Source organism: Pseudopodoces humilis, chromosome 9 (assembly GCF_049639895.1).
Source record: "Pseudopodoces humilis isolate 2021_Gansu_Grassland_sample_001 chromosome 9, ASM4963989v1, whole genome shotgun sequence".
NCBI lineage: Eukaryota > Metazoa > Chordata > Aves > Passeriformes > Paridae > Pseudopodoces > Pseudopodoces humilis.
Window position 1 is genome coordinate 22,847,094 of NC_142208.1, and position 26,236 is coordinate 22,873,329.

At 40.2% G+C, this 26,236-nt stretch overlaps 1 protein-coding gene across 4 annotated transcripts in view; it reads left to right on the plus strand.

The window, feature by feature from the left end:
* ARMH3 (armadillo like helical domain containing 3) overlaps nucleotides 1-26,236 on the plus strand; it is a 122,554-nt gene that overhangs the window by 53,865 nt on the left and 42,453 nt on the right. For 3 of the 4 annotated variants that reach the window (XM_014250483.2, XM_088059900.1, XM_014250484.2), the window contains one exon: nucleotides 244-319. In XM_014250483.2, the coding sequence (XP_014105958.2) occupies nucleotides 244-319 (76 nt within the window). Of the gene's footprint in view, nucleotides 1-243; nucleotides 320-14,563; nucleotides 14,796-26,236 lie in introns of those variants that run through there. The other variant, XM_088059899.1, reaches the window with a different exon arrangement.

A 26,236-nucleotide genomic window follows, 5' to 3' on the forward strand; every position in this document is an offset into this window, starting at 1 on the left:
CTTCCATTCCCTCTGCTTCCGAGTCATTATTCTGTTCCACTCACCCCTTCCATGTTCCTTATGTTTCTTAGATGGGCTTTGAAAAGAACTTCTACCCTGGATCATAATCTCAGAGATGACCTTTGTTTTGATGTGGTTCCTGGACTGCCATCTTGCCAAAGCAGATTTTTTTTTTTTTCCCATGTTTTGAATTATGAAATTGCCAGTTCTGTGCCAGCACTGCTAACTGTCTTCTTCTTTTAGTTCTAAGGCTGTCTACCAATGCTGGTCAATGGAAGGAGCCTGCAAGCAAGGTGACCCATGCATTAGTCAATATTAGGTAAGGAGTGGAAATTAAATACTCTTTTCAAGTTTCTTATTTCCTGTGTGACTACATCTCTATAATGACAGTTTCACATTTGTTTTAATGAATTTTGTTTTGAGTTTGTTCTATTTGTTGGGCTAAATTGTTGCTCTAAACAGGGCTCATAAGCATAAAGGAATGGTTACCAGGATTTGATTGTCCTCTAATAATTTTCTCAGCTCTTCTGTAGACCGAGTGCTTTCAAAGCATAGCACAAACTGTAATGAATTAATCCTCACATCATTCTTCGGAGAAGTTATACAGTAGAGAATAATGCTGTGCTGGCAGAGCAGTTGTGAACCTAATGGATTTCTGTTGCGTGATTCTATTGCAATTCCACAAAGCTATGAAGGGGTCTGTAAGCCTGCTGTAATGAGTAGATTCGAGGCCTCTTAATATTGCAAGATTTTTGTGTGTGTTTAAAACTGATTATTTAAGGACATTTCAATGTTCTCTTCAGCCTCCTCTTCCTGTTCAAGGGCAGAAAGGGAGAAGTTATGCTTTACTTGTAAGTCTAAGGAGTGTAAATCTAGGTATGTATTCTTTCATAGTGGCAATAATTTATTTTTCTGGCACCTGAAGTAGCTACTACTGATCAGGCTGGGTACTGGGCAAGAGGATTATGGATATGATTGATTGGAAAATGGAGGAATGCTGAGAGGGAAAATTGACTTCTTAGCTCTGGCTTGTAAACAAACCATAAAAGTACTTACACTGAAAAAAAAATCTGTCTATCACTTCCCTAGTCACCCCAGACATTTTGTGTCTGTGCAACACCAAGTAACTCAGTAATGTTTCCTTGCTAGTACTCATCATTTTTCTCACTACAAAAGAAATTGTGTAGGACAAACTTACTGAGGGCACTTTTCAAGTCAATATACATCTTACGTGTCTGTAAACCACCTTAAAGGTTCCCTTAATAAGTCTGTAAGCTTGATAACCTCATATATTATTCTAGACTTATTTTGCTGTTATGCTTATTTTTGGGTTTTTTTAAACAGCTGTAAGTGAACATGTGTGGGTTGGTAGAGCTCTTGGAGGGAAGCAGCAGAACAGGTGGCTGTTGACTGCTGTCACTTAACGTGACACAAAGTGTCTGCTCTGGGAATGCTCTAACCAAGTGATCACACAGAGTTTGTGCACAAACCTCTCTGCTTTGTGGAACCAAGTCTTTGCATGGGCTTATTTCCTCTTGGCTTTGCCACTGCTTTTGTGAAGATCATCATGCAGCTGAGACAAGATGCAACCAAAAAACCTGCACCATGACATACCTTCAGACGTGTTCAGAATGTGGTGGTGTCTGGAATCAGTGAAGCCTCTAGTCTCTTTCTCTTCTGGACTTCTGGGAGCTTTCCTCTGCTGCACCCAACTGCTCATCTATATTGAAATTTCATGAATGATTGCTCTTCATTCAGTGAAATTAGTAAAGGTCTAAATTACAGATGATTTAAGGCCTTGAGAGGGATTAGAATTCTGAGAAGTTAGTCTGTATGATTTATCCCATTTCCTCGCACTCAAAAGAAAAAAAAAAGCGAAGAAGGGAGGGTTTTGTCTTCTGGTTTGTTTTTCTTCTGGTGGTAAAAATAATATGTTTGAAGGGTTCTTTAGCTGAGTAGATTTCATAGCAGGCAGGTAAGTCCAAAGGTAGTGTGCTTTTGTGAAGGTATTTGGCAGTGTGATGATTCAAAGTGGTGACTGGGACTAGAACCTAGCTTAGTTCCCCATTATCTGGGTTTCCTGTTTGTTTGTGCCCCTTTGGTTTTCCCTTAGAGTGGTCTTAGCATACTGTGTCTTATTTGGATGCTTTTGCCATGAAAGAAATGAATTTAGAGAAATCCACACTGGATTTTTTCCTCACCTTGCTTCATCATTCTGTAAAGTTTTTATGAGCAGTGATTATGTGCTTTTTGCTGTAACTGTGCAGTGCAAAGTCATGCTTTGGTTTTATATCTTGGTCTCATTACACAAGCTATTTAAAATAAATAAACATTGCAATTTCCTTATCCTAGGGCTTTTAGTGGGTTTTAGAAATGGAAAAGCATCTGCCTGTGCATGCACACAGTGGGCTTTAACAAGTGTCCTAAATCCTAGTGTACATTTTTATGTGCATTTCTGCCAGGAGAGGAGTGGTGAGTTGTTTATGAAGTTTCAAGGCTGCAGTGTGTTTGTGTAACAGGAGTAAGCGTTGAGGAGACACCAAAACAGTCCTGCTTGTACCCCACAGTGCTGGACCGATGAGCTCTGCTGATTAATTGCTTAAAAAGACAGTCAGAATGAGTAATATGTAGAGGATCTTAGACATGTTCTCCTTTAAACTCAGCTGCAGAGAGATTCCCGCTTTGTGTATCCTGTTATGGTATGAACAGTACCTTTTAGTTGGACTAAAAATTCTCCAGTGCACAGTCTGAGTTTTGTTGTTCTTACTCCAGTCAAAAAAGCAGTCATGAATATTCTTTTTGAATATTAAGAGACAGGGAGGCTATTCCTGCCTTTTCTCCTTTTTACAGATAATTTATAATTTCTGTCCAACTCAAGGAAAATGAAAAATTGAAGAAGAAAGAATAATAATATCCTTATCTGTCTGAAAATCTTACATACCAAACTGGAATGAATGATTCTGATTGCTGTCCTATCTCATAATAGTTATTATAATTTCTGTCTGTGGATTTGTCTCTGTGGCTTTCATAAATAATTGAGATGTGATAGACTGCAAGATATAGCTGCAGCACTGGTGGGGTTGAAATAGGAAGGTGCAGCAGTTGGTGGTTTGAAAACTCACCTTCTCACCTATAAGGAAATAAACACATTTTGAGACAATTTTTTTTTTTTAAAACTAATGAGCCTCTTCAAGATAACATTGTGCAGGCTTGCATTTAATGAGAATTTTATTAACACGGAGTTCAAAGGGCATTTTCTGATTGCCTATTCAGTGAGAAAGGTGGCAGCTAAATCCCTGCTTTCTTTCAATGGACTTTCTCCTGATCAGGATTTTTCCAAGGTGAATAAATAGATTAACTCAATGATTAATAGGCTGAATTTCTCCCTTGTTTGAAATTCAGCCCCATCATAATTTTGAAAGTAATTTTATTTTTTTCACTGAAACACTTTTAATAAGCAGAGAGTAAGTTTGTAGCATGGATCTAGGCAATAGGATTTTTTTTAAGGTATTTTCTGTGCTGTTGTAGCATACACTGCTTGCTTGGTGCTTTCATTCACCCTTCCATCTTGCAGCTACTTTTGTTCCACTTGAGCCACCTGTGTGATGCATTTTCCTAGAATGGAAGGTGCTGCTTCTCCCAGGGCTGCTTTTGGGATTGTAAAGGAGAGACTGGGGATTTGGGAGGAGCACTTAGAGTATGTGTGGATGTGTATAAAATGGTTATGCTTGGTGCCAGTCTGTGCATGGGCACTCTGAAGGAACATTTGTAATTTTACTTAGGCCAAGTTGGACTGTGCTTGTTTGTTGTAGGATACTTTTTATCCTGGCCCTGAAGCTATAGCTCCTCATAAATTACCAGCACTCACAGAATTGTACTTACTGAAAACCTTGGCAGAGGAGAAGACTCCTTTCAGATATTTGTTAGAAAATGGGTGGCTGTAAGCAGTCCACCTAGTCCTTCAGGATTGTTCCACCAGACTGCAAGGAATTTAGCAGTGAACAGTTTGTTTAAGGGGAGAGAAGACAAAACGCTGCTGACCTAGTCATGTTGCAATGTTGTTTATGCAGGATATGTGAAAATGGACGTGCTGATAGAGAAATGAATCTGTATTTGTGGTGTAGGTGGTGATCTACGGATTACAGTCAGCTGAGACTGTGTGCAAAATATGTATTTATATCTGTACACACACTTTCTTCCTTCTCTCTCTGTACAGACATAATAGACATATGAATACATTTCTTGCCAATATGAATCAGAGTGAAAATGGAAGAGCAAGCTTAAAAGCTGTTTATGAAAAGAAATGGTCAAGAAAATCTATGTGCATATGTATTAAAATCCAGATATCTGTATGAACGTTATAGGTATATGCACTTATATATGAATGTGACCATCCCTATGTGGATGACTGTGTATGTATAAATACACAGACATACACACATATATGCATGTAAACGATAAATATTTATTTACATTTAGAACACAGACATGTTTCCTTTGACCATGGGCTTATTAAAGCGATAATCTTCGAGCTGGAAATACCGAGCACCTTCTTGTTTCCAGCTTCTCCTAGATGAACCACAAGGGTTGGCTATAAATGTTCAGATGTTGCTTCTTCCAGCAGTACTGTTGTGTTGGATGAGTCCCCTGGGACTGTGGGACCATGTGGAGCTGCTCATGGCCAGCCAGTGCAGAGCAGCAGAATTTGCTCAGGCATGCAGGTTACAGCCCACAGTGGTCTGGAGTTCATTCCCTTTTTAATTCTTAAAACCACCTGTGAGGACTACATTGTTGGAATAACAACTCCATTGAGTTGTTCACTGAGGTGTGTTTAATGGTAATGACCTCTGACATGCTGTCACTGCTCATCAGCCTGACTGAGCTCAGATCACAGGATAGTATAAGACAGTCAACAATTACTTTTTTAATAAGAGAAAAGCAACAAAGCTCAAAGAGAAACTCGGAAATGTATTTTATCAGTACTTTAAAATAGTAACACAGGCTTGACAAGATTGTGGATCAAATTCTAACTAAAATGATGTAAGAAAACTTCTGAAGTGTATGCATCCAAGCTAATTGGAAGAATTAGTTCATGGCACTTTTCAGATGGTAGCATGGTAGCCTAAAAAAATTCTGATGCTGAAAATCTGAAATCAGATTTTAGATGAGGATTCTGAGTTTGTTCTGGTTCTTTTTTAGTGATCTGTTGTCACTCCTCACAGAAGTAGCAAAACTAGCAGACGCTTCTTGTCATTTCATGTGTTTCTTGTTGCATGCTTTTCTGACTGCATAGGGACTTTGGCACAGCAGAACAGTTCCTGAAATGCCACAGTGGTTGTAACAGAGTTAGAGTGGATACTCAGAGTCCACCTGCTACCACTGCTTGTTTTTCACTCGACCTTGCAGTATTGTGGTAGGGAGAGTTCCTTTGCTAGGAGCAACAGATCTTGATGTGGAAAGGTTCTGGCATTAGCTGGCACCTGAACAGAGGAAGTGGGTGGATTGAAATGGAAAGACCTTATGACCAGCACCATATTAACAGGAGAATTCCAGGAGAATTTTCCTTCAAAAAAGAAGGAAAGAAGCATTTCTATCTTGGGTTGCAATATTTCATCTTTGCACAGCAGTCTAACCCATGTTTCAGTTATTTTTTATTAGTGTTTAAGGCTTTCATCTAGTCATGTAACTTCAGCGCTTCGTTTCTTATACATTATCTGATTTCTTCTCAAGGCAGGAGTGTTGGTTTTCAGTTATTGCTCTTTATTTACTAGCTGATTCATCTTGGTGTGTTTCTTTTACAGAGCCATAGCCAATTTCATTTTGCTATAATATTCTTTAGTTCTTTCTCATTCGTGCAGTGGCTTAATTAAATGTCTCTGCCACTGGCCCAAATCCAGAGAGCAGATCTGTTGGTTGAGTGGCATTGTATGGACCAGTTCCACAAACGCAGCAGCACAGTTTGGCAAGTCAAGTACCTCCCAGGTCACCTTCCTTCTTTCTGCCAGTTACTTCCCTTTCAGTCATGAAGGGATTCTAACAAAGTCAAGCCTGTTTTCTCTTTAATAAACTTCTGTTTTCAGTAGGTTTTTGGAAGGATTGATTTCTTTGTTGTTTAGTTCTTTTTGTGATGACTTACAGTTTTGGGAGCTGATGCTGATTTTAAGCAAAGATGTTTTTATGGCAAAGAAGGTCTCTGTGTGAGATACCATAGCCATAGCTTGCTTTCTTCAGTGCATTTGGATGCCATTCTGCAGAGATCACTTTTGCTCTATAATTTCATCCTCAAAGTAAACATGGCTTTTTGGATTGGGGTGGGGAGGGTCTTGAAGTGATTTATTCCTAGGTTGGTAGCCTCGCTTAATTGGCTTTCTTAGTTTTTCTTCCAAGGTCTGCAATTGTATCAGCAGCTTTCATCTCTTCTCCTCATGTCTCAAAGGCAACAGGCTGGCCTTCAAGAGGGACCTTGGGAGCAGGACCCACTTCTATACTTCAGCTGCTCTATAGAGTTTGCTGTGGAGGTGAGCCCTCTGTACAAGGGAGGATTGTTTGCTGGGCAGAAAGGAAATTCTACTGCAGAACAGCCACAGCTTGGTGGCCTCTTCCAAAGTTGAGTGATTGAGTTGAAGAGATTCTAATAAAGTGAACATCTCAATGCAGTTTGCCCACTTGTGAGCTTTTTTCATCCTGGACATTTTATTGGAAACATTTCTGCCTCGAAATGTGAAAGATTTGCAAAGTTGGGCAGGATCTGTAGGCTTCTTATCAGTTTGGTGAGAAATGTTGCCTCCATTGCTGATGTATTAGGAACCCAGATTTCATTTGCTCTTTGTCAAATGCAACTGCTCTGTGAATAGGGAATTCCTGTCTGCAGATCTCTGCTGCACTGATGGGTGCAGATTGTAGGCTTACAAGGTGAAAGCTAAGCTGCTAGCAATTTTTATTTTTTTTTAAAGCTGTGTATGCAGCCTTGGAGGTGTGATGTTGGCATATAATTTCAGCTTTTGTGCCAATGAATTTGGGATGTGAAGCTTTGGGAAAACAGTAGAGGAGAGAAGTCAGAGACTTCTCAGTGCAGTTATGGTCTCCTGTTTGATTTATGTGAGTGACTGTATCTGAAGAAGTGGCACCAGGCAAGAAATTGTTTTTTGTTTTGCTTGCCAAATACCTTTCTCTGTAGAAACATAAAAGTAGTGGAGAATATATGTCAGGATGGGGAGTGCTTTTGGTTTATTTCAGGGGTGGACATAATATTTATTGGTCAGAAGTTATTTTTCTGTCTCATTTGCAGATATTTTGGTCTTGAATCCCAGTGCTGGACACAGGCAAGTTATGTCTCAGTAATGCATTAAAGCAGGTGCTGCAAACCTATGCAGACTTGTAAACATCTTGGGTTTTTTGTTGAAGCTCAAAATCCAGAGGGCTCTGCTGTTTCTCTCTCTGAATTGTATTGTTCCCTCCTGTTTATGAGAACAATCTTCATTATTTCTCTGGTACTGTGGTTGGCATGAGTTCAGTTCCTAATTGATAGATTTCAACCTTACAGTCAATGTCTTTGTTGGTACCTCTATTGCAGCCAGGAAGCAACCAGATTCTTTTGGCCCCAAGAACTGGCTCTACTGGAACATGATTGAAGCACAGTTTGAAACAGCTGTTTATAGCTTGTCGACACTTTGTCCATGCTGGTTTTATTCTTTGGGTAAATATAAGGGACTCTGATCTCTGCTGGTCTCAAATCTGGCTTTCAAGATTCGCTTCAGTGGAGAAAGAACATTAAGCAACTTTCTTCATAACCCAAACAATGTAAAAATCATTGCGAGCTTAAATAACACCTTTTTCCCTTGAAAAGTGATGTAGTATAATGCTGTTTTGCTCTTTCTGTTTAAAAGAAATCTGTTGCTCACAGCAGCAGCCAAAATTATTATTCCTTCTGAAAGTCTGGGCTGTGGGATGTGTACTTAAAGAAAAGCTTTTCAAAAGCCAGTAACATGTATTTCTTATTATCTTATACTAGTGGGGGGCCTAAAATTTGGGTTTGCTCTAGGAATGTAAATACCCTGTTCTCTTAATCTTCCTTTAGGACTAAACTGACAAAGTACCCACTCATTAAGTACATCTGCTCATTAAGGTAATGAAGTACCTACCTTATCTTGAACTGAAAGCGAGGATAATACATTAGCATGACTGCAGAACTGCAGTCTGTTGTTTTTTTTTCCGGTGCACTTCAGGTTGCACCAGAATCTGGAGCTCGGTTCCCAAGAACTGTGAGAGGAAGACATCTTGTTTCTAAGACTTTGTTCATTAAAATAAATACTCAATCCAGCTTTTAAAGTTAAGGTGTTGGGTTTTTTTAGGAGCTCTAGCCATGAAGGTAGAGAAGGTTGTCTTGCCCTACCAATTGGTTGTCTTACCCTATTTGGCGAGCAAAACAACAAACAGTTTCTTTCCTGGTGCCACACTTCTTCAGATGAGGCAGTGCACAGTCATGTAAATCAAGGTTGGAAAGGGGCTAACTTTGCAACTCCCAGTAAATACCAGTTGGCTAAGGTGAAACTAAAATGGTGCTTGGAGGGGAGGGGAAAAACAGAACTTGAGTGAATGTGATTTCCACACACCACACCTGCCCCCTCACCTTCCAAAGTGTGAAATCTATGTGCTCTAATATCTCTGAGTCCAGATAGAAGCACTAAGATACATCAGAGTTTCTGATGTCCTGAATTAAATTGGCTGCTTGGGAATCCCAGAATGCAACCTTTTATTACTACTCTATATAGTCTTTATTTTTTTTATAACCCTCGCAGCTAGAATAAAATTCAGAAAATGATGGCATAATGCTTAAACTGTATCAATTTCTCTCTTAGCTGTGAGGTCAGATTTCTGGTGCCTGTTTCAAGGGATGCTGAATGAAGGTTCAGCAGTTAGAAATGCCCATGTGCTTGGCTTCTTCTCAGCAATCAAAGCCAACCAGGTTAAGGTAACAGCAATCTCATGAAGAATTTATCTGTGTTGAGTACCAGATTCTGATATCTCATACTGGTAAGGGCTTAGTTAAAGGCTATTCCTCTGGCAAAACTGCCCCAAGTGTGCTTCCTCAGCCTGTGCTCTGCTCACTTGAAGGAGGAATAAACTGACAGGGTTCCTGCCTTCTCTTCTGTGGGAGCAGCTTGCATCGTGCCACTGCATGTAAAGGAGGAGACTGGGGACCTGACCCAGGATAAAACTCTATAAGCTGGACAAAAAAGGATGAAACAATGTGTTTTAATGTGGGTCTGTTTTTAAGCCTTCATTGGATACACATGTGACTGACTGGTTGTGTCAGCCTGTAGAGGGTGGAGGCACAAACAGCTCAGTGTTAGGGACAAAAGGGCGGTCTCTCTTAGCAGCATTGACCTGTTAAACTAGTTTTAAACTGAAATGCTACTGAGTGTTTTTTATAGTTATGCCCAGAGTCATCAGTGGTCACTGATGTTGTGTTCTGCAGGGTTTAAACACACATTCGCTTGCTTGTGCTGGTATAGTGCAAGGTGGTTTTTGCAAACTGTTCTTGCTGTTAATATCAACATAATCATTGCCTGAAGCTTTGCCTTAAGTACTGGACTTGAAACAGTAGTACTGCAAGCCCAAGAAGTGGGAACTTGGGTGTTATTTGGTCAGGAGTGTGAAGCAGGAGATCACTGGTGCATTGAAGGGATCTCTCTGCAGTGGAGTCCTGTTTGATAGGATATAAAACCATGGTCTCAAATATGTCTTAATTTCAGGGTGACCAGAAGTGGAATGAAAGTGAATGAAAAGCTCCCCAGCAATCCTTTTGCATGACTTTGCTAGAAAACTTTGAAAACCAAAAGCTTTTTCATGTTGCTGCTTTAGCGATTAATTAGGTCATCACTTTGTGTGTTAATTACAGTGACATTTTTCTTCTCATTAGTTGGATTATGGAAAGTTTTTGAGTCTGTGTGGGATGGGAAGTAATGCAACCTTTGTGGCCAAGGGAAGGATGATTTCAAACTTTAGAACATTGAATTTCAATGTTGGCTTTGGGTACTGTAAAAAAATAAAGTTGCAATCCACTATACAAAATGTGGCTGATAAGTAGTTTGAGGGCAGGATTAATGCCTTTTATTCTAAACAAACGTGATGTTGCACACACTTTGGATGAGGAATTTTAAACTGGATGATTCTTCTGGAAGATTGTGTAGTTGTGTATTATGTTAATTAATGCAAAGCTCTTGCTGCTAACAGAGTGGTGTGGATATGATATACTTCATATAATGTCCTTCATGGTGTGTCCAAAAAGACTTTACAGAGAGGTCATTAAGCAAAACAGTGCACATGAACAAAGGTCAATTACTTTTACTTAAAAATTTTTCTAATTGTTTAATGCCCTCCTTATAATTTTGCAACACTGTTTGCTTTGAAATCTGAGCTTTACATTAATTTTTCATGATACTTGAGATGAGCTTGTCTGGGGCAGACGTTCCCTTGTAAACATAGAAAGCAATACGTTGTTCTCGATTCCTTAGTTTGAAATCGGTGGTTGCTTTGAAGTTAAGCCCATGTGTGATATGTTGAGCCTTGCTGAAGGAGCAAGGCAATTCTCACTGGGTAGCACCTGTTTTTCTTCCTTGTTTGGTGACTTTTACTCTTAGCGTGAGCTAATGTCAGAAATGAGGAGTCACAAGACAAGAATGTCCAGGACCTGAAGCTTGACTGGGAAATAAAGTTACTCAGATTGCAATAAGGGAAGCTCTTCTCAGAATAAGTGATCCCATATTGGATCAGATAGCTCAGTGCAATCTCTGTCCTTGGGACTTATTCATATCTTGCCTGAGCACAGCTGTGAGTTAACTGGCCAAGTGCTGGTACAAAGCTGAACCCTGGAACCTGCCAAGGTCCTTCTTAACCTAACCCATTTGATTTTAGAGAGCAGTCTCTTCACTGCATGGTCAAATGGTAAAAGAAGTAAGAAAGCTTGTTTTCAGGGAGTGTGTTTGTGCTGTGTGTTAACTCTGGACCTGTCTGCTAGACATGCAGAGTAGGGCACGTAGTTAAATCAGTAGGTGCTTGGCATCTATTTTCTTTCCCTGCAAGATCTTTAAAGGGTAAAAACTAGCAAACTTACTGTATGTATTGTTGCAGATGCTCAGTATTGTCTGCTGTCTGTGATCTTACTACTGAATTGGATCCTGCTGAAGAGATCCAGCTATGCAACTCAGTCATTTATGAGGAGAAACTATTCTCAGTGTGATTAATGCTGTGGTGGATGATGGGCATGGAAAGCACTGCTTTGAATAATGCCCATAATGGCATATTCCCCTGTGTGTGTGCATTTAAAGGAAGAGGCTATGGTTATATGAGATTGAGGGCATTTAAGAGGCAGCTCATGACAAGTGAAAACGATGGCTAGGGTAGATTAATTGTTAAATGAATTGTGCCTGCCCTTGCTGTTGTTTTAATGTGGTATTGGTCTAAGTATGGTGTTATATAGCAAGAAGGCATCGGGGAACAATAACATGCACTTGGGTTCAGGTCAGAGGACTTTAAAGACTTAGCTATCAGAAGTTTTTCCTCTAGATATCTTTTTGCAGTGTGGGGTTTTCTTCTTCCCCTCTGGGAGTACAAAAATCTTTGTTTTGATTAATTTTGGTCTAATAAGCTTTTTTCCCCCCATGCTTTTTTTTGACAGTGGAGTAAAGCAGTATTTTCTCATAATCAGTTTAATATAAATTTTGCATTAACTCTTTCTGGAATGAGATGATAATAACTGAACTTGGTCTAGAGTATAACTCAGGGATTATTTCTTTTTGAAATTGTACTCTATCTACAGGACTATGTATTTAACTTTGATTTGTCATGGGGCTGCTTTATATTCATGCCTTCAGTCTGAGTGGAGCATAAGGGAAATTAAGCGGGAAGAGGACTGAAAGCAGCGAGGCGTAGGTCTCATCCTGTCATTACTGTGAAGAAATCTGTCCTTTGAATTGATTTGGAGTGACAGTGGGGCAGGAGGGCATTGGCAGAAGTTGTATGTCTCTTGCAAGCTTTTGTTCATGCATGGTCAATAGGCTCATTTGAGTGAATTTTTCATGCTTTCTAGATGAAATGTTATCACATATATTTCAGTAAAGTTTAGTGGTCTCTGTTAAGACTTAACTGTCCTGAGGGGTTCTTCAGGCCCTTTTCTCTGCTCACAATTTTTTATTTTCAAAGTGTTTGCTGTGTTTGGAGGGGAATCAGTTTGGGCCAAGGGCACTTAGAGGTTGTGAGCTTTGCTTGCTTTCAGCCTGCTAATCTTCGTGATCCGAACTGTGTACTCAGGCAGGCAGAAGAAAAATAATGCTGTCTACACAGGAAGATAGACTTTCTGTTAAGTATTTTCCTTTCCTAGGAAGAGAGGAGGCCTTCAAATTCATCTTACAGAAAGATAAACTTGTATGGGGACAGGTGCAGACAAGTGTCAGGAATCATGATTTCCTTCCCAAGGCTCATGCTTTGCCCAATCCAGCAAAGAGAAAACTAGTGGATACTGCTAATGTAGTGGAAAACAAAAGTGATGTAGAACAGCTTCTGAAGCTGAAGGGTAGTTTGTAATGGGAACAAATGGATAGGGAAGGAGTATCATGAATAAATAAAAGTTGGAAGTGAAAGGTTTTGTAAAATTAAAAGCACTGAGAGTCTGGGGCACTCCTGTAATCAGTTAGAATGATGCAATTTTAACAGGAAGGATTATTTTGAAGCTGAGAATATGAGAGAATGGGGAGAGCCAGAACCCTGTATTTGCATCTGAAGGAGCCCAGGTGAAAGATGTCGGCCGACATTCTCAGTGAGCAAGGAGGGTGGGAATTTTTTGTGGGTTTGACTTTTTTTTTTAATTCCCCTTCTCCCCATCAGTAATGTTATCAGCTCCAGAGCATTAGAGATGGATCAGATCATGTTGGTCCATGGCTTAAGATGTGATTCATACAGTGTGAGAGGTACAATTGTAGGGTTTTCTACAGTACAAGGCCTGTAAAAACTCATGCCTGCTGTTACATTGTGTGTAAGGCGTTTGTTTCTGCATCAGTGATTGAGAACCTGTTAGTGTTAACAGGGTAGCCACTTCAAAAAGACTGATGCCACTCCCTCCTGTCAGTCAGGGACCACGTTTCCACTGAAGGAAGACAGTAAATGTCTTCAGTAAAATTCAGGGGCTGGCTAACAAATTGCAGTTTAGAATACATTACAGATGATGAATGTGATCTCCTTAAAGGGAAATCTGTTCGTTTGACTTAGTGCTCTTACGATTAATTGCTTGCCAGATTAAATTGCTCCATAAAATGCATGCTACTTTATTTGATCTCTTCATGATGAGATTAGCTAGGCTGTGCTGGTTCTTTGTATGTTAATTACAGTGGTATTTTCTTCTTCAATTTAATTATTAAATTGTTTAGCAAAGCATGCTTTTTCCTAGCTTCAGGAAAGTTATCCCTATTTTTCTTTTGACCACCATTCTATAGTAATCACACTGCCCTTTTCCCAGAAATATTCTGGGTTCCTTGGTAGAAGTATCACACACTGTAGAGGATACATCCTGAGATTTTTTTCTTTGTTTTCTTTGGTGTGCTGCTGAAATACAGAAATGGTTGTCATCTTGCACAGGTTCATTATGTGACAGTCTAGGATGAGGAATGAGGAAAGTCTGAATCGAAGCTGTGGAGGCAAATTTTCAGGGTTGCTACACAAACAGGAATTTATCCAGATAAACTAAGCTTTCTGCTTTAGTTGAGAAGTGCAAAGCTCACTGAGTGGCCAGGATGTTTGCTTTTTGTCTCAGCTGGAAAATCAATACTATAGTAGTTCAGTATTCTGTGCTGTTGATGTTTCAGAGCAAATTTGGAGGGAAGCACCATGTATGCTTTTCTTGTTCTTGGAGGACTTCTCTATACTCAGTGACCATACCCAAGACACATTTTTTCATGAAAACCTGGAAAACAGCAATACGAGAATTTGAACAGTACTAGAATTGTGGTGACAGACTACAATTACTGAAGGAGGCCAACAGTAAAAAGTTTAAGGAAAATTTAAGAAAAAAATGAATTTAAGTTTTCGTTACCAGACTTGTCCCAGCCTTTAGGATATTAGTTCATACTTCTTTCCTCAGTCAGGGACCTGACTACATGAACAACTACCCCCTACATGCACACACAAAATAACCTCCTATTCTTTTGCAGTGCCAAGACTGAGATTTGTACATAACTGAATGTTCCCACAGTAGAATTACAGAGGCTCTGTTGAAAAATTGCTGGTTTTCTTTATTTTAAAATCTTTTAAAATGTTTATTCTGCTATACCACTCTAGATAAAATGTGTAATATCAATTAAACTGTTGTGGTGTTTAAAATCATTCACATCTCTTGGTCTAAAAAGGAGCTGCTCTCTTACCCAGCTGTAATAACTTTTCTTAAAAATTTGCTTCTCAGTTTAACCCCTCTCCCTCAGAAAATAGTGTTATCTTCTGTTAGAATTCATTCCCAACGGCAAGACAAATTTTTGCATTTATTAACCTAGTCTTTCATTTCCCATCTATCCAGAGCTTAGAAAATTCAAAAGGGTATAGGAGGAGTGGGAAAGTTTCAGAAAGAGGCATCAAGAATGATTGAAGTCATGGAACCGGATGTGTTATGAAGAACATTTATATACCTGACAAGTCTTCAAGCTGGAAGAGATGGCTGAGAATATATATAAGAGTTAGTAAAAATAACCAAATGTCAGAGAGGAGGTGAAGGGAAGCTGTAAGAAGAGGGTGCATCAGATCAAATAAGCTTGAACCAAAGAGATACTGCTTCACACTATGCTTAGTTAAGCTGTGGAGTGTCTAATGTGAATGTGAATTCAAAGCAATGATTATACAAATTAATGGAACAGAATTTAATCATGGGTTGCTGGATCATACAGATGTCACCTCTGCTTCACATATTATCTTGAAGAGTATGTGGCTGGAAGTAAGGGTTGTTTTGGGGGCAGTATAATTTTGTTTTTGTCTGCTCTTATACTATTACCTGAGCTCCAAATTCTAGACAGTTTTGAATTTGGGACACAGAGGCCTTTGCTACCTCAGTGTGGCAGTTTTAAATGTTTACATAAATTTCATCTGTCAGCATTTTTTCAGGAATAAGTTACCTGCTTCAAAGTCTTTGGCCTAGGGTCAATCAGCATGTCAGCATCTCCTTCCCACTGCTTTCAGGATGGAGACATTGCGGTTTACTTACAGTCACACATCTGGTTATAGACATGGTTTGTTCCATCTGTTACTGCATTCAAGTTGTTATCCCATGTTAGGGGTCTGTAAGGGTTCATTGTTAGGTGAAGGAGTCTCTTACCTACACTGTGATCCACATTCTCATTGTGTGCAGAAGAGGAAAGCCTCCTTTCTGTGGCTTTCTGCTGTTACTTGTGTGTGCACAGGAAATACTGTGTGTGGTAATTGAGAAGAGGGATGTCTAGGGAAGAATATGAGCTGGTCCCCTGTTTGGCAGCCTTTGGTCTTCTGGGAGTGGCAGAGAAGTGCACGATTTTCTGGAGTACTGGTGAAGACAAGAGTAAAATAATGAATAACCATGGAAGATTTGTCTTCCCTCATGATTTAACTTCAGGATTTCGGTCATCGTCACTGTTCTTTTTCTCCAGAAAGAGATCACAGAGAGCTGTCAGGATCACGTACTTAAAAATCTCATGAAAGTAAAACCCGTGCCAGCAAGACATGATTTTAATTAAGACTAACGGGATGTTTTTGGTCTTTTTTTCTTCCTGGCTAGCCCAAACCCAAATATATCAGTCTTCTAATTTCAGTAGCCTCTTGTTTGTCAACTAAGAAAGGCTGAGTTGATGGAGCTTTTTGAGACTTCTTTGATTAAAAAAATTAAAAGTTAAAGGCCCTGTGTGTTTTGTTAATTTGGTGAAGAGGACAAATCCTTTTACTGCATCTGTAGAGCAAGGAATTGAACAGGAATATAATCAGGTTTTTTTCTGTTGCAGGTTACTGTTCTGAAGGAAGTTCATGTTGGATAATTTAGCATTCATTCCTTTTTCCTTCTGGCTACTGTAGATGCCAAAGCACTGCTCTATAAATAGATGTATAAAAGGTTCTTTTGCTGACATCTCTGAAGACAACTTTCGATTTTGCTTAATCCAAAGGAAAAAAAACCTATCATGAATTCTCAGTGCACAAGTTAGATGAGTTAGGAAAAGAAAGGGATCAGGGTAATCTGTTCTCTGCTCTAAGTGCCTCAAATAATGATCTGTTCTTTGTGATGAGTGTTTATCTATGAAAACCAGCCAAGGTGAATTAAAGATGCATTATCTGAAAACAGGTGAAGCCACATATCCTAATGTTGTCCCCAGACTACTTGTGTATGGAAGTGGGGAGGGTTTTTCTCTTGCTGAGGAGCTAAGACCTCGTGGCTCCAGCTGGTTCTCCTGCCCAGGGCTGGTCCCGCAGGCCAGTTCTATATCCCAACCTGTGCTCCCTACAACCAGCACCAACACAGTGGAGGCTGAGAAGGGTCTCTGTCGGAGCACAGTGCTGACCTGACTGAGCGCCAGGCTGAATTTGCTTCCCATCCATTTCTTCCCAGTCCATGCTACCTCTTACAGGGAAAGCCATCTGTGAACAGCATTTTTATCTTACCTTGGAGAGGCAAATGAAACAGAGCTATCGTGATGCTTATGGACTGATGTTGTGAAGCAGTTCAAGCTGCTTATTGCATACAAACCTAGTCCTGACTGTTTAGGCTCTAAATGATGCAGGTACAGTTCTCCTGGAAAGGCTGGGTGCTGAGGGGCATCTCTAATTCCTGGCTTTCTAAACAAACCTTCCCTTTTGTGTTAACAGTTACTCAGTTGAAAGGGTTTGCTTGATGTGGAATGATGCTGCTGTGGAACCCTACTAAGGCCCCATCTGCTAAGAGCTTGTATTGATTTGTGTCTTAGTTTATAAAAGCCTTCAATTCACCTTGTGTAAATGCCATAAATAATGCAGATGTACTAGATGAAATGTGCTGTAGGAACATCCCAGAAATTATTTTGGTCTGGGCTGAGCAGAGCTAATCTAATCATAGTTAGGAGTTTCTCAATAGCTGTGAAGCAAAAACTGTATTGTCTTATTCGAGCTTAATGTATTAGTCAATACACAGGGGCAGGAAGATAGGTATTTGGAAATGGTAATCAACTTAAATGAAAACAAGAATTTTTAATGTTAAAATATTACAATACTTCAGGTGAAAGTATTTGTAGTTTATATATGTACACACGCAGCGGAAGTATAGTCAAGTCCAGTCCTGCGCCTGTGATTTATCTGCATAATCCTAACATTTGTATGCCTCTTTGTCACCAGGATTGCAGTGCTTCAGAGGCTATATGTATATATACTAGATAAATAATTTTGCCCACTCATAGCAAACAGCCACTTTGTGCCAGCAACATTGCAGAATGCATTTTAGAACATAGGGGACATTGATGAATAATTTGTCCTTTTGAAATTCTGTGGGCTTTAGGGTACCAAAATATATTTCAGGTTGGACTAGGTCCAGATGTGTATGAGAGCTCCTTGGCAGTCTTGTAGAAAGCATATGGGAGTTTTAAAGGTGACCTCTTTTTATAAATTTAATTGGATTTTTGTTCTATTCAATTACGTGTAAAGAAAGCAAAAAGGTAAAGGGATGTGGTATTTCTTAGATTGTTCAGTTAGGAATATCCATCATATCAAGGCTGATTTTTCTTCCAAGTGGTCTGTGGGCATGACATCTTGAGTTCTGTGCATTGGAGAGATCAGCTGATGTGCAATGGTTCCTGTAGAGGAAAGAGAATGTATTTGTATGCTCATAAATTGATTCTAATCAATGTTTCCCTGGCAGTTACCACAATTGCAAAATGAAGAATGTGTCTGTGTGCTATTAGCATTGTTAATTGAGAAGAAACATGGATGCAGCCCATTGTCAGAGCTGAGACTTGCCTTCCTCTCAATTTTCTGCAATTGATGGCCCCAAAACTGCTGATGTGATCAAATAGAACACTGCAGACAGCGATACGACATGTCCAGGACTCACGAATTCTGCCTCAAATTGTTTATCAGCAAGCATTTGGTCTTGGCTAAAGCAGACAGACCATACAGTTGTCCATTGGCAAAGACTTTTTAGAAATTTGTGGTCATATGTCAGCATTGATTGCTGAAGGACTTCTAGGAGCCTAGGTGAATTTGGAGAGCTCTTGAATATCAGCGCAGGGCAAGACTTCAGAACTCGTTGAGATTGCTGCTGGTGTGACTTGGCTTGATGTTGGTTCCCCCAAGTATTATTTGCTGCCAATTATAACTCATCTGCTCACCTGGAAAGTTCATGATAGTAGAGGGAAGTAGTATTTCAGAGCCTTTCTGTGTCAGTTTTTTAGCAGAGATTGCTGAGGTTTGTGGACATGCAAAACTCGTAGTGTTTCCTTTGGAGGTAGTAGTGACAATGCTGGAGATTTGAAGAGTGTATGATGTGACAAAGCACTTGTGGAGCATCCCTAGAGGACAAGGAGGGTACCTTTCTTAGGTGATAAGCATGAAAACAGTGCTATGTAAGTTTTCCAGTGATCACAAGGCACATAAGACTTCCTTATGAATATTGCAAGTTACTGGAAGACTGGCAGAAGGTTAAATCATGGAGTAGATGAGGCATGTGATCTGAATTGCTTTTTAACCTGTCAGGTAGTTCTTGAAAAAACAAGTGCCAGTTTGCAAAAAGGGGCTGTGTCTTGAAAAGCAGTGTTTCAAGAAGCATTGACTGACAGTTTTACTCTAGGTCTTTTGTGAAACATTGGGCTAAAGAGGTTTATTTAACCCCAGAAATATTAACAAGAGACAGAAAGTGATTTTATGATGGTATATATTTTGCATTTTTTTCTGGTGTCTGTTTCAAAAAAGGATGTTGAATAACTGGAGAAAGGACAGAGAAGCCAAAGTTATGAGAAACTAGTGAGAATGCTTTCAAGATTTAAGTATCATAGTCTCTTTAAAACAAAAGTGGTGTGCTCTTCAGTGTTCAAGCATCTTTGATGGGATAAAATACCAAAACAGAAAAGAAATGTAAGGCTAGACACTGAAGCCAAATTGCAGCTGCAAATTACGTACCCTTTTCTTAATAGGTAATTAATCACTGTAATAAATGACTGAAGGAATAGATTTTCTCCTGTTCCTATCTGAATAGAATACCTTGGTGAAAGGTGCTCTACCTAGCTACTGACATGAAAGTAACGGTGTAAGGGTAATGTTGAAAAATGTGGTATACAGAAATTCAGATAAGCTGATTTACTAACTTGTAGTGTCATGAATCAGCTACATGGAATCAAAGGTATCATTTTGCATTCAAAATTTGATAAATTCAATCTGGATTCTTGTGTTTTCCGCTTTTATCTTTGTAATGAGAGATTTCTCCTCCAGTACATCAGTCATAGGCATACTGAAATTTATCCATGGAGCAATTAAACAGAAGGGCAGCCCTGAGAATTATTTTGAGACATTTTTGCTCTTACGACCACTAAACAGAGGTAAGATTCAAGGAGATGTCAGTAGGCCACAAGCATTTCATTTTTCTGCAGTTTGCAGTCACCATGATGGCTGTGCTGGAAGAGTAAGGCCCAGGAATGAAGTGTGGAGAAATTGTTCACTAGTTTAACCTCCAAGTGAAATTATTGTATCTGTAATTTAAATTTTCAGTAGTACATGTTTCAGTTTTTTTAGGGGACAAGGGATTTTTTCCATTGTGTTTCAGAAAGGAGAGAGTTTTGTACTCAGTTGTAATAGCAAAAGAAAGCTACAGTGCTTCAGAGAGGCCTTAAAAATAAGGTTTTATTGAGTGAATTTTGCTCAATTTTCCCCGTTTAGTCTTGGAATTAATGGACAGTAAATGATGCTAGGTATGGTCCTCAAACCCAGAAAAGGGTTAAGTATGCTGATCATTTCAGCAGAGTCTCTCTTTTTTTTAAAGTGCATACATACAGAGTAAGCTTAAGTGTTAAGTGTTGGTATTCTTGAGCACTGTGATCTTGAGCATGCCAAGACACCCTTTGCCACAAGAGGACCTGTTTATCAGCTGCAGGGTCTGGAGCCTGGCACCTGGGAGAGTCCCCCTGTATCCGTGTATGCTGATAATCTGCGATTGGAACATAACTGGCAGTCCTGTAGCAATTCTTTGTGTGTAAAAGTAGGGGGGGAGCTGAATTGGTGATGCCCACCACAAGGAGAAGGGAAACTGTGCTGTACTGTGCTGTGGTGAATTGTGGTGAATCCCAGCTCCTGCCAGGGCTGGAAAAGAACTCGACCTTCAGCAGCTGTCTGACTGCAGCTTTCCTGGAATGGTTAAAAATACTTAAAAGTGATGGTGTGATTGACGATATGTTAAAAACCATTAAAGGGAGCAGAAAAGCAGTCAATACTTGATGCAGATCTATTACTGGGTCATGAAGAGCTGCTCTGGGGGAGGGTGTAAAAAAGCCCAGGACAACCTCTTTTGGAGCTATCCCAGCATGTAACTACAGAGGATCTGCAAGGGCTGCAAGTCTGTCTTTGCTCTTTCCATGCCACCCCCAAATTCTCTCTGCTGTATAATGGCAGAGCTGTTTTGGGGCACCAAATCAAACTCTCAGGTCTGCTATTGCTATTCAGGAGGTTAAGCACTCTGTTTACTCCTGCTCTCCTGTGCCACTTGCATTCAGGCAAGAGGTTCTTTGTTTCTCTGCTGGCACTCTCTGTTCATCACTGTGCAGAATGAAACTGTTCATCACTTTGCAGAGTGAAACTTAGAAGTTGCCTGAATATTAATTTTTCAGGTTTTCTGAGAACTGTGGAAAGTAAAGGTCGGGGAAAATATATTGGCTTCTATTAAGGCAGAATGATGAACATGCTGAGCAATGAACAGGCATCCCAGCCTTTAAGAACCCCAAACTTGGGCCTGCTACATGCACCTCTGGCCTCCTGCCAAGATCCTGGCAGTGACTGGTACAGAGCAGTTGCAGATCTCCTCTGAATGCAGAGATGTTGTGTGTGAAGGCTTAGAGATCCATAGATCTTGAGATGAGAGTCCTGCTCTGTGGCAAGAGGAGTCCTGCTAAGAAAGGGAGGCAAACCATTAGTTCTTGGTAGGTCTGTTTTGTGTATATGTGTGGTGTGCAAGGAAATACTCTGTGCTGGAGCCAGTGGGTTTATTTTAGAGATTGCTTGGAAAGAACTTGGATATAACCATTTTCTGGTGTACAGTTGAAATCAAAACACTTTGCAATATTTGCCAATTCTTATTTTGAAATGTCACCTCACTTCTTTAAATTGCTGGATGCTTTCAACATGCAGGTTTGTCACTTTTATCCTAAACCTTGTATTTCAGAATTGAACTGAAATCTTGAATTTTGTCCAGAGTTTTGAAGCTCAGTTTACAGACAAATATGGAAGGAAAAAAAACTAAACCCTTCCAAATTTTGTTCATCTTTCCTGTTGAATTATTATGCAGCTTTTCTATGAATCCAAATACAGTTCTGCCCTTTAGATAGCATTCATGTTTTTGTTTTGTTTGTTTGGGTTTATATCCTTTTTCACTTTCCACATCTAATTTTTTTTTCCAGGAAGAGGTTTATACAGTTTTAAGTTTCTTGAATAATGAGCATGCTGCCAAGCCTTGGCTCTTGCAAACTGCTGAGTGCTGTTGCTCATTAGCATCAAATGCCACAGCCCATCTCACTTTGCTCCGTTGCTCAGCAAGTACATGCTGGCTGTTGTATTGGGTTTGTGTGGCAAGGGTTTGGTGGGGGTGGCTACAGGGTTGGCTTCTGTGAGAAGCTGCCAGAAGCTTCCCCTATGTCCCATGGAGCCAGTGCCAGCCAGCTCCAAGGTGGATCCTCTCCTGGCCAGGGCTGAGCCCATCAGTGACAGTGGCTGTGTGTCTGAGATAAGTTAATTAAGAAGGCAAAAGGTGACCCCATGGGAGGCCCTCTCTGGAGCAGAGTCCTGGAATGACCTGTGGTGCCATGGAGAGAAGAGCCCACACTGGAGCAGGCTTGTTGGCAGGAACTGTGGTCCTGGAGGAGGGACCCATGCTGGAGCTGCCTGTTCTTGAAAGACTGCACTCTCTGAAGGGACCCACATTGGTTCAGTTCAGTGAAGAATTGTTCAGTGAACCCTATGGGAAGGATTCACGTTAAAGAAATTCCTGGAGAACTGTCTCCCATTGGATAGACCCTCACTGGAGCAGGGGAAGAGTGTGAGGAGTCTCATTACCCATCCCCGATTTGGTTGGCAGTGAATTAAACTAACTTCCCCCAGCTGAGTCTGTTTAGCCAGTGTTGGTAACTGGTAAGTAATCTCTCCCTGTCCTTATATCAAACCATAACCTTTTCATTATATATTCTCTCACCTGTTCAGCTGAGAAGGGAAAAGACAGAGTGGCTTTGGTGGGCATCTGACATCCAGCCAGGGCTAACCCACCCTGTCTGTTAAAGCAGCAGTTAATCACTTTGATACTGAATGGGTTCTGTAATCATCTGACCTGTTATTTAAAATAGTAATCAAAGTTCTCTAATGACTTGAATGATTTAATTCCTTTAGGAATCTTGTAACAGACAAGAAAATTTTGCCATACTAACTTACATTAGCTGGAGAGGTGCTGGCAAGGAATGCTTTTTAAATACAGTCAGGAAAAAGATGTCTTAAGCAAGAGTAGTGTGGGTGAAGGGAAAACAGGGTTTGGTAGGTGGACAGTGAGTAAGCCTGATTGCTTTCTGTTGCTCTAACACATTCTTTGCTGCAAGTTGGGCTAGAGTTTTTGGAGCAAGATTTTTACAGGATTTTACCTGGCAGTGAATGCTGTATCAGTCAGGCTAGAGCAGTGTTGGATCTGGGTTAAGTTGTCAGAAATTTGTAAGTGTGTGCCTATCAATAGTAAGTAATTATGCATATGCTCAGAAGGAATGCTAGCTGAGGGAAAGAAGGTATGCAAATTTTTTTCCTCTGTAAATGTGGTGGAATCTACAGTATCACAGGAGCATGCAGTAGTCACTGACAGTTTAAAACTTTGTAATAGTGACCTGTTTATGTGCTGAATGCATTTTTAAAAAGAGATGCCTGTTCCTCCATGTTTTCTAAAACGTTTGAATTGGGCAGCTTTCCCTTCGTGGTGTATTACCGCACTCCTATCTCAAACATTTCTAGTGCTGGGCTGATTTTGCTAATGCTGGTTCACAAGCAACACCAGGAAAAAGATTCTGGTCCCTTGCTTGCAGGCAGAAGAGTGGTTAGGTGGGGCAAGAGTAGGAATCATCTTGCTGCAGTGGTTGGACCACCAGAGAAGTGCTGCCTTCAGTCTTTGAATGGAAGAGCTGAAAGGAACTGAAGGAAAAGTCAAATAGCTGACAAGAAGTCAACACTGCATTCTTGACAATGCAAAACGACAAGTCAGGATTTCAACAGTCTTCTAATGCTTAGATTTTGTTGTTCACTAGAGTAATTCTGAATCAAATAAAGCTCAGAGAAATGAATGCAACCAAGTGTGGTGACTTCATTTTTGGTATTAATTATTTCTCAAAAAACTGCAACACATGTGGCTTTTTTCATTAAGCTTTCTTTTTCTCTTCTTTTTTTTTTTTTTTTTTCTTGCATTTTCACTTGATTATGGATAGCATTTATTTGTGTGGCCCCAGTTGTGGTTGCTGAATTGAGAAGTTGTGTGGTCTTCCCCAACTGTTGGGTGTCTACAAACCTTTTCAGCACCAACTGAATAGATGGATACTTTGTGTTTCAAAAAGAAAAAGAAAGGAGGGGATAGAACACAGACTGTGTTGCGCAAGTCAGAGGCTGGCTCAAGGTCTGGCATGTTGAATTAGAACTGTTGGTGTAAGAATTGTGCAGCTTTTAAGCTTCACAAAGAAACTGAGTTGAGCTATCCAAAGCTACTGCCCTGGTTAGAACTAATGTACCTCGCTGGTGTGTACTTGTGTATTAGCAATTATAAGGAAAAGGAGAGGCAAACCTTTAGCTCTCCTTCCATAGAGAAAAGTCCAGGGCTCCTTCCTTAGGTCTTTCAGATCCTCTGCCACCTGTATTATGTCACATGTAACTGATTAAAAACCATGTGGCCTTTTTTTACATTGTTTTTGTAAGAGCCTTGAAAAACACTTAAATTCTAAAGCACGAAAGACATATCAGTAGCAGAACACTGTAGGAGTTGGGCTTTTTGTTTGACTTGATGGATGAGAAAACATCAGCAGTTAACTTTGAAATGTTTGGTGTGCTGCTGTTTCTAAGACTGGAGAACCATACTTTACTTTTGAAATAGAAAATGTACTTCAGTGGCCTTGCTTTGCTAGCACCCATACAAAGAACAGAGCAGAAAAGCAGCGTATGTCTAAATTACAAACCCAAAGCTTTGAGGGAGAGGTGACCATTTTTAGATATGTCAAGGATGATAGTGGGTGATTTGAAAAGAAACCAGTTTCTCTATTTCTGTGATATGGGAAGGTCTCTTCCCAAAGATTTGCACTTCAATGGCTGATTCAGCTAAGTGGGTTTTGTCAACGTTTGCCTGACATTCGGGATGAGGATGGATAAAGTAAAAGCAAAACACAGAAAACCCCAACACTATTGAAGTGATTCTGGAAACCCTTGGTGAGGCAGGTGATTGAAAAACAGTTGCCCCTTGTCCTCTGGGCTGTGATGAGCTGACCCCCAATCCTCCTTTTGTCCAGAACTGGGAGTGTGTGGGCACAGGTGGGTTTATCTGTGGCATTTTACTCTGCAGGTACAATGGATTTACAGCATGCTTGTTGCCAGTAACTCAGTTGCTGACTTGATCAACGTCAATAAATCACTTGCTTCTGATCATCACCTCTTAGTGATAGTAGAGATTTCAGTAGTGTAGATATTTGTGAGATGTGTGGATATTGGGATGGAGAGGGCTTGGCTTTCAGGGAGATGAGTGAGGTTAAGGCAATTAAATGGGGAAAAAGATGGGTGTACATGAAATACAGCAAAGGAGATAAGATGAAGCTCTCTACTGGTCCATAAATCAGGTGCTCTGTCTCAGGAAAACAGAATCTTAATCAACTACAGGTCCTCCAGTCTTTCAGACATGAAATAAATATCCTAAAAAGAGTACCATTCATTCAGCTGTAATGTTGTTGAACTCTAGTTTTCCTTGACATTGAAAACCAACTTCACCTTGTCCCAGTGATGTGTGGTGACATCTTTATTGAGGATGTGGAATTCACTTGGGGTGTGTCTGGGGGTGTCAACAGAATTCATGCTTCAGTCTTGGTCCTGGATTTTGGAAGGCATTTTTCAACAAATATGATTCTCATTTGCACCTGTCTGCCAAGAAAAACAGTGAGGTTTGCAGCATGTTGTGTTTTCAGAGGATTGGTGTGTAAATAATGGGTTTTAGTTGTCATGGTAGTTGGTAGTGTCTCAACTAGTGCTATTGTGAACCCTGATTTACGTGGCTGTGCAGGTACACTTTGTGTAATTAAGTTAATTAAATATCGTTGTGGGACTCATCTTAATATCCTTTGCAAAGTAGGTTCGACTGTAGCAGATTCTTGCTTAGACAATGTTCCTTCCCCTCCTCTCTCTGTAATTTAATATCCAGCTACTTCACTACTCGATTGTATTGTTCTAACCTTTTACTCACTCAATACAGACAAATGCAGATGCTTCAGGGCCTTCTTTTCTCTGTGGGACTTCTGTTGCAGGCACAGGTTTTACTCTGTGTCAATAAAATAAGGTTGTGCTCCATGACCTAAGGAGAGAGGTTTGTCTTGCTGCCACAGCAGCAAACAGGTGTTCAGGGCCTCATGCAATACCTGCTGGCTCACGCCTGACAAAATGAGGTAATAAGAGTCGTTTCCAGTGTGCTCCAGATAAGACAGGGTTGATGGCAAGTTTTCACTAAGTTAATTAACTAGCAGCCTACTCAGATCCTTTCTCAGGGAGCTTTAAAAGGTCCCAGTGGGATGGCTTATAAACTTTCTAAGTCTCATTCTTAGCTTGATGTGTTTGGAAGCTGGTGTGTGCATCCATACGGTATTCTGTGCGAGATGTGGCAGCCAGTAATCCAGGCTTTCCTCAAAGTTAAACAGCCTGTGATTAAATACTAATGAAGATACTAAAATTAATTTTAAAAACTTCAGGTTTAGATTCTCTTGGAGGTTTTGCAATGTGTCTTGTGTCTCAGGAGGCTTAGATGGCA